This window comes from Volvox carteri (assembly GCF_000143455.1).
Source record: "Volvox carteri f. nagariensis unplaced genomic scaffold VOLCAscaffold_43, whole genome shotgun sequence".
NCBI lineage: Eukaryota > Viridiplantae > Chlorophyta > Chlorophyceae > Chlamydomonadales > Volvocaceae > Volvox > Volvox carteri.
Genome location: NW_003307586.1, coordinates 497,634 through 506,806, shown reverse-complemented (window position 1 = coordinate 506,806; position 9,173 = coordinate 497,634). Strand labels below are relative to the sequence as shown.

The 9,173-nt window shown below is 52.4% G+C and overlaps 1 protein-coding gene across 1 annotated transcript in view; it reads left to right on the top strand.

Annotated features, from left to right (window-relative positions):
• Positions 1 to 2,650, top strand: part of VOLCADRAFT_106418 (uncharacterized protein) — a gene marked incomplete at its 3' end in the record, with an annotated part of 3,806 nt that extends 1,156 nt beyond the window's left edge. The window contains exon 2 of the mRNA XM_002954498.1: positions 1,132 to 2,650. Coding sequence (XP_002954544.1) covers positions 1,132 to 2,650 — 1,519 coding nt within the window. The remainder of the gene's footprint in view (positions 1 to 1,131) is intronic.
• Positions 2,651 to 9,173: the final 6,523 nt, after the last annotated feature.

Genomic DNA, 9,173 nt, shown 5'->3' with positions numbered 1-9,173 from the left:
TGAATAACTTCGCACTTTTAAACAGCGCGCTCCGGACACAACTAGTGCGGTTATTTTGGTGCCCAAGTGTGCCCACCTAGAAAAGGAATTTCAAACACGCGGTTGGACCTTACTCAAAGAGTTTACAAAAAACTCCAATATCTTCTCCGAACCTAAACCCGGAGGTGGTCGCACCAGGTCCCCAAACTGCAGCGGCGAGTTTCAAGCATGGCTCGACCCCTGCCAGGAAAAGTCCAAGTGTTCTGCACTAGAACCTCTGACTGAAAACACCGCGCCACTACTACCGTGCAACTTTACTAGCACAAAAGCTGTCGCCTTAGTCGACTCAGGTGCTTCGCACGTTTTCATATCCGCCACACTTGTGCAAAAACGGGGTTTACAGCCCCTCACTAGCCACGTAGCTACTTGCATGCTAGGAGACGGCGCAAATAGCGCCCGCCTCCAAGGTCAGGTGCATACGTCGCTCCGTATCCACGGATTCCGCTGCAAAATCGTAGCGCAAGTTATCCCCAATTATCCACCTCACTCAAGGCGCCCCGAGGACGGGTTCGCATTCAAGAGGGGGGGAATGTAACGCCGCTAAGGCGGCCCTTGGCTCACCGGGCCAACGGTATCGTACCAACGGTACATCCAAGAACTATTCATAATCTTCCAATACCAAACGGTATTTATCAATACCACCTTTTATCGTTGGATAATTTCCTTTTTCGCAACTGCTTGCCAACTGCAAGCTTTGTTACATTCTTCCCTCGATTCGGTTGCCTAATCTCTTGATTTTTGTTTTACTTTACTTTGCTTTGTCCTTGCCCTACAATATAACTATCTCCTTCCCATCCAACATTATTGCGGGCACCTTCCAAGCGCCCCGCAACACAAAACTCGTCGTGTCGCGCTTTGCAACCCTCCTTCTCCAGCCCCATGTCCCGGTCAACTGGCTCGCTCTGGAAGCCGAAAGCGCCTCTGTCCGGGAGCCCTTGAGGCCTTCGCGGAAACGGTCCTGCCAGGAGACAGCGTTCGTGCGATGGAGTTCGCCGACGACCCGACAATGCCTGGCCTTCTTCTTGGCTATCGAAGCTGCCCAGGATTCGACAATTGGCAAACTTCTTTCCGCATAACGCCGCGCGTGCATAGGAGCAACGGCGTGCGAGGTACCAATGGGCCCACCGCTGGTGCATGCGTCGTTAGAAATGGCGTCAAGCCAGCTTTTGCCACGGAGGAACCGCTTCTAGGCCAGTGGCTGCCGCCTTTGGACGCAGGCGCTCGGCCACAAGAGGTTCCCGTGCTCGCGGATGCCACCACTGCGGCAACAGCCACTACTGCAGCCTCAGCCTTGGCGGCTTCGGCCACGAGCGCAGGCCACGTGCCATCCGCACCACCGCCCCTTGCGGCACTATATAGTGAGCTGCTGTCCGGGCCCGGCTTCAGCTACGCGGCTGACGGCGACGAGGTCTTTGAGGCCGATACAATTAGCCTGGGCAGCGGCAGCCTGGGAAGCTGCGGCTACATGCTCGATGACGATTATGCTGATGACGACTTTGGTGACGATGATTCTGGGGACGATAGCGTTCTTTTTAGCGCCGGCACCATCTGCAGCGGCAGCGGCAAGCGCTCCGATGCTGCGGCACTGGCGGCAGCTCCAGTGGAGGAGGAGCAGGTCGTAAGGGACCAGCAGGAGCCGCTAACAGGAACCGCACCCAGCCGAAATCACGGCGTTCGGAGGCCTGTTAGGCCAGCAGCGGTGGTATGTGGCGGCGGCCTTGAGGCGGGCCTTGAAACAGCGAGCGCAGCAGTAGATGCGCCTGCAGCAGGCGCTGCCGACTCGCACTCTGGCGAAGCACCCAACACGGTTCTGGCGGCCAGGTCGTGCAGCGGGCAGCTGGGTCGAGTCGGCGGCTCTGGCGGTGCAGTCGACGGCGCTGTGGTGGTTGAGGAGTTCGACGTGCACATGGAAGTCGACGGCTTCATGAGTTCCGCTGTGCTTTCCGGTAGTAGCTGCGAATCTGTGGGAAGTGCAGGTGGCGGTGGAGGAGGTGGTAGTGGGGGAGGAGGAGGTGGTGGAGGAGGAGGTGGTAGTGGGGGAGGTGGCTGTGAGGTCCCGTCGTGCAACTCGCGCGCCCGAGTTGCCACAGGCATCGCAGGCGACGCGTTGGGTACCGCTGAGCAAATGCCGTCCAGATACAAGAACAACCGTATTTCGGCCGATATTGGGGCAGGCAGCGAGCCAGGCGGCGCAGTAGGTACTGGCGCGTTTGCCAACGAGGTCACGACACTTTATCCGCCGGTGGCCATGGCAGCAGCTGCGCCTGCTTTGGGGCTCGGGACTGCAGCTTTGACTGGAGACGTAGTCACGGCCACACTCGACAGGCCTTCTCGGCTCCCAGCAGGTGGAGGAGTGCAACAGCTCCATTTGCAGCATATGGCTTTTGGCTTGGAGGGCGCCGCTGTCGCTGCAGCCGTAGCCACCGCCAGTACTGCCACGCTGCCGCTGGCGGCGGCTCCGCCAGCCCTGCTGCCGCCCGAGGTGTATCTGGGCTTTGTGACACAGCTTGTGGAAGCAGTGCGCACGGCAACCCGAGCTGTAGATGCTGCTACCTGTCTACCCGGGCGCCAGCGGGCGGCTGATCCACGGGCTGCACGGGCGCAGCGTTAGCATTAGCGAAATGAAAGGCTAGGCGCTAGCAACATTACTTGGGTGACAGGGAACTGGGATGACAGGGATGAAAGTCCGTCGATGGAATCACACCGCCCGTCCTTCAGCGCCATTTACTGTGGGCGGGTGTAGGGTTTTTTTTGCGTTGGCCTCTAGAAAGGAGGTTTACATGGTATATATGGTGAGGTGGGGAGCGGCACCTCCTCTCTTTTTTGTTTTTTCGCCGTCGAGTGATGAAGGTGGAGGTGGAGGACTGTAGCTGGTGCAGGGGGCCGTCATCTGGGTCGTTATACTCGAGGGCTGTTAGACGCTTTGCATAGTCGTTCACGTTTGCCGGCGCCGGCGTTAGATGCGCTGTTCCTTTCTAGTCATCGGTCATTTAGGAGGAGGAGGAGGAAGGGGAGGAGGAGTGCTTTACTGGGCCTCCGCACTAAGCCGGATGCGCGAGTTTTGCAGTGGATGCGGCTTATATGACATATAGCGTAATAAAGTGTCCGGACAGCCGTTGCCTTTACGCAGAGGAGAAGAAACAGAGGAGGCTGGAAAGGAGTGCTGTTGGAGAGTGTGGGGTAGGGGGAGGAACGGGAGGAGGGAAGGTGAAATTGCGATTTGGGTTTCGTGCGGGCTATTAGGGATGTGATGTGATGGGAGGGGATGGGATGGGATGGGATGGGATGGGAGGATTGGACCTCAGGTTGCACTCGTCGGGCACGGCCGTGTGTCAAACGGCTACACGGTATTTTCAGCGAAGTGATTATTTTAGCCGTACAGGTTTTTGTAGCGATGGCTGGCCTGTCAAGGTCCTAAATGATTACTTACGGGGCAGCAATAAATAGCAGCAAACGTGGGCACCAAAAAGGTATGATTGCCATCGCTGAATAAGCCCTGCTGCCTTTTCCCCAAAAATAAATTAGGCAATAAGTATCGGGAGGGCTTCCGAGATCGGCTGCTTCAGGGCTTGCCATATCGCGCGACTTTCTTTTCGCTGAGCTGCTAGCCCCGTTTTACTGAATATGAGAACTTGCCACGATTAATTAATCGATTCATGGCTTCCATGCAAGTGGCTGTGGATGCGCAGATATGCCCTGCAGCTTACCCGTGAAGTCGGTTCAAATTGTCGCGTCGTTGCTGCCATCATGTACCTGATGTTCACCTGCTGGAGGGTCTCTCAGGTTTTATATTTTGGCCGTTTTACAGCCGCTTTCGTTGGTGAATTGAGGGGAATCCGAGAGCGGACACCATTTGTCGCTGACTATCTGTTTGTATGTCTGTCCGCCCGTGTTAAATCCCGTATTGGCTGGGTCTGTTTCATAATTCATTGGCTTGGCGTTCTGTTGATTTATGCGGTAGTTGTCCGGTATAATGATGAATCTCAAGTACGGAATTGGTATCGCCACTGGTTTTATACGGATTTTGAAGTTGTTTTCAAATCTAGGGTCCCCCTGGTATCACCAACGAAAACGAGCCCGGTGAGGGAGGAAAAAGATGAGATCACCGCTGACGTCCTAACCTGAGCCTACCTTGCTACCTGCCGGTAGATGGATGGTGGCGTGCTACATCTACGTGGAGCGTAACAAGGCAATATTGGTATTGTCAGTGCACTGAAGAGCCTTTTAGCCCTTCGCACCAAGGCACCTTGCATGCCTTTGAATCTTTCGTACTCGTCCTTCTCGTAGCTGCCCGGCCTGCAGTGGCGTGCATTTAGGGGCTCCGTTCCTCCATCCGCCGACGATACTAGAAGGCGCTAGAAGTGCGGTGCAGTTCCCAACCCGACTATGCTGTGGTACCCTCGTTTTATTTCCGGGCCGCTTTCTTTTCTGTTGTTGAATTTCGTTATCACGCACGAACGCAGCTTTGAAGGTAAAGGCTGTGTCTGCGTTTCTCGTGGCGGTGTTCTGTTGCAGTTCCCGTTTCCCACTGGGGGGGTCAATCAGGGGGGATTGAGGGTTTGGTAGACCACGTGATGATGATGATGATGATGATGGTAGGCATCCTGGAGTAACCTGAGCGGCAACCTGAGCGCGTTTCTCGTTAGCTTGCTTCAGGTGTTTATAAGTGCAGCGGCTCTGGGCTGCGTCATCTTGTGATGCGGGCGACTGGTTTGCGCAGGGACACTGTGTGCAGGGTTTTCAGTAGCGGTCACCTAATTTCCGTCAGGATGGAAGGGTTCGCTATGTCTATGTTTGTCCTTGGCAGCTGTAATGATATTTCGTTCTGTTGGAGGAAGAGCTGCTGGCGACATTTTGTTGGGAAGGTTTCCTCTTGGTGGATTCGAGAACTTTTAAAAAGCGCAGCCAAATCTCTGAGCGCTGTGCAGACGGCTTGCGGCTGCGTTGCGGCCTGCGGTCGTAAAAAAGGGTTGCATCGCTGAGCTTACCCGCTGAGCGGTCTCGTCCTGTAGCCCTCATGTTCTTGGGGTTTCCGGCCAGATGCTTTTTCGGTCAGGTACCCTATTGTAGGTGCTTGGAATTGGAGTTTTATCTATTTTATCTATCGCGAGCTAGCTCCTGCTATTTTCACACGGGCTTGGACGCCAGTGGCCTTTTCGTCGTCTTTTGTGTAAGGCCCATCATCATGACATGCGTAACGAACATGTTCATTCGCGTCATGTAATGTCATATCGCAATCTGGTCTTCATGCACGCCAACGGGCTTTTCCGGGATATAACCGGAGACCTGCATGGTACAGAGGGCCAACCACCAGCTAGGACCACAGGGATGTGTCTGTAGTGGGTGCGGTTGAGGGTGCTGCAGCATGGGATTTTTTTTATCAATTGTAGAAGTACGGTGAGTCGAATGAGGTGAACGATTACCTGTGGAAAGCTTACAAGGAACAAAGCTAATGGATGAATTGTGCTCTCGTCCTTTTGTTCTCTTCCTCCATACCCTCTCATGTTCCTATCTTTTCGATCTTTTCCTTCCCTGAATGCGGAACCTTTCCTCCTCTCTCTCCTTTTGTCCCTTTTCTCCCGGCTGTCCCTCCGCTCTCTCGCGTCCCCCTTTCTCCAAACACCTCTGTCCTCTCCCTCACGTTCTCTTCCTTCTCGCATTCCTTCCTATCCTCTCACTTCTCTCTTTTACGTCAATTACATCCCTCATGTCCTTGTGGACGATTTGTACTGTCGCGTCATATGACTGTAGAATCGACAAATGGAGCAGCTGCAGGGTGCTCACCCTGCAGCAACAACGCGACCAGCGAAGCGAGTGTAACGTGAACACTAAACACCTTACGCGAATAAATGACAACACGAAGTACGCATACATTCATACCGATATAACGTAAGACAAGTAGTAGTAGTAGGAAAGACGGTAAAATGAACGTGACACTGAAATGTGGCGACAGTATGTCGTTACAGGGTGGTGAAACTTCACCAAAGGCCCCCTTTCCCGAGACAGTATATTGATGTTGCAGATGTACTTCCTGTTATGAAGGATTAACTCTTTTACAATTCTCTACCTGCAGTATTCGAGTTCAAGGTTCTATGCTTGTTACGACGTTTTGATCGATGTTCTATGCTTGCTGCTTCACGTTGTCGTGTTTTCTGGGATGCGTTGGGAAGATCATGAGCTTTGTTGTCTCAAAAGACAAAACACGGCAATACATGCAACATTAACGTGTTCTTTGCCTTCATGTCCTTCTTCCCTTTCCGCTCCCTCCGCTTTCTTCTCTCCCTCCTTTCCCTCCTCTCGTTCCTCTCTTTTCGCTCCCTCCTCCCCCCCCTCTCCTCTTCCTATACTCTCTCCGTCTGTCCCTCCTCTCCCCCCTCTCCCTCCTCTCCCTCGCCTTACTGTGAATATTTTCCTCGTTAATTTTGCAGATGCACAGTCCGGTTTTAATGCGCAGCTCCTTACACATCTCTTCCTGCAGTTCTCAAACACAACTTTCATTATTACTGGTTCTTTTTAATTACTTCTTCTTCAATTTGCCATTTTCCGGGTGTCACATCTCATATGTCTGGTCGATTTGGGTCATGCGAATTTTTGTAACCGCCTTATGCTCGGCCACTTCTTCACACTGCACATCTTCCGGACTTCCGCCTTTGCATTTTAGCATATTTTCTCTGTTATTTAATAACACCGCGCCAAGGCACCGAACGCAGCGCCTCGTTTTACGACGCTCGTTCCGGATTGCGCAAAGTGTAATTGTGTCTCAGTCCGAGCATGCTCGTCCATTTCATCCAACATCTAGGTTCTTGCCCACCTTTTAGGTGGGCAAGCCAACAATAAACAAACCAGAATTCTACGGTATTTAAAGTAGATTTATCATCTGAAAAAACACCTAATTGTTTATGATTTATCTTTAGACATGACATTTATTTCGATACCTCGATAGATTCAAGCAGATATGCTAAGGTACGTGTTGTGTACAAGTTGTGTAGGGCGCCGTGTATTCGTGGTGGTGGTATCTTTTCGTTGAAAACACACACACACACACACACACACACACACACACACACACACACACACACACACACACACACACACACACACACACACACACACACAAACACACAAACACACAAACACACAATGAATGTATGAATGAATGAGTACGGAGGACGGTAACCAGGCGTGTAGGGTTCCTGCCACTTCCTGGCCCATGTGCGGAATCGAAACCAACACAGTACACACGAGAGATACTTGGTAACTGCTTCCCTTACAGGGTTTCATTAAGTTCCTTCAACTCCCGCGATTCTGGATGCCTGCCTGAGAGTTTCCGGGCCTACCCCGCAATGGTCGAAATTGCTCGGTACAAGGGTTTAAATTGGCACGGGGGCTATACCCGGGACAAGTTGAATTGCTGGGACAGGCCCTTGAATTGGCCTGACCGGGACATGAATTGGCCTGGCAGGGACATTCCGACAGTCAGGATTAGCCTGTCGGGGTGTCGGATTGGCCTGGCAGGGACATTCGGACAGTCAGAATTCGCCTATCGGGGTGTCGGATTGGCCTGGCAGGGACATTCGGACAGTCAGAATTCGCCTGTTCGGGTTGTGGAATAAGGGAAGCACAGGAATTGTGCGGCCGGGGCAGTCCAAAGAATTGCTCTCCCCGACCTTGCGTCCTACCCTCTAGACAATGGCAATGAGCCGGCATCTGACTGGGCATCATCCTGCTATGACTTGTCGTGGACGACGATTAAATTAATTAACCAATGTGCAGTCTCAGGGGATGGTTACCCTATTTCCCTTGGCCGTATTAGACAAGCGATGTGTGGATTCGAAAGGCTGCTGGACAGTCCGATATCCCGCTTAGCAGCGATGTTACGCCTCTAAACTAAGTTTACCACGACTTAGATTTTTTTGGGCATAAGGGAAGCTGTCTTTCGCTGAGTGGATAAATGTACCTGGCTTCCGCTCCAAAAAAGTCGGTTGCACCAGGTTGCACGTTCGTCAGTCGTGTGGGTAACTTGGGCATTCGTTTTGCTTCGGTTTTAGTGAGTTTCTTCACGCGCATCAGGCTTACAAGCAACGATTTAAGCCCATGTAAGCACGAGCTATCCAAGTCCAAATCGGGTTAAATCGGCATGTGCACGTCCAGAATAAAAATATCTACATGTCTTTGTGTTCAGTTTTGGTTAAAATGTGTGTTTAATAATGCTTGCGTACTCGCTATTAAAAACCAAAGTACGTTTGCAACTCTATAATAAGGTGTAGCCTCCCCTTAATTAGGTAATCCCCAAACAAATGAAAATCAATTGTGCACAACCAGGGCTGTGGGCACCACAAACGAAAACACGACAGACTGTACACGCGCGGCAACAGCCGCGACACGCGCATACTCGCTGATGCTGGTTGTTGGCTGCTGGCTGATAGCTGTGTAGCGTAGCCCATTTAGGCAATATAACTGGCTGCAGCTGCTGGCTGGTTAGATAACGCTAGCTACCATCCACAAAACCCAGCGACGACAATAAAACCGGCCGGTCACCACCAACTGTCCACCAACTGTCCACCAACTGGATCAACATCTGCCAACCTCTTCCAACCAAACATATCTCCAACGGACAACTTCCACCATGACAACCATATTTCTCGACCCGATCCTCCATATCTTTGGACTCCCTTATTTTCCTGCTTTGAACTAGTCCTTCCGTTTGCAACGAATGTCGTGGTTTGAGCAAGGATGTCTCCCTTTTCATCTTTCTTTTGTGCATGGTAGGTTTGAATTGATATCTTCCTTTATATCTTTTGTCTGTACACGGTAGAGTTTGGCATCAGCCAAACTAGGCCGTAGTTGTCTAAGGAAAAGGCCGCGGTGGCAGCAACACCAAAGGTGAAGAGCCGCAGCGGCGGCGGGGGAGGAGAAGTACACCGCCAGAACAGCAGAACGGCTGTCACGATGAGAGGAAAAAGGCCGCGGTGGCAGCAACACCAAAGGTGAAGAGCCGCAGCGGCGGCGGGGGAGGAGAAGTACACCGCCAGAACAGCAATTTGCTGTAGCGATGAGAGAAAGGAAAAAGGCCGCGGTGGCAGCAACGCCAGAGGTGAAGAGCCGCAGCGGCGGCAGGGAAAGGTAATGCACCG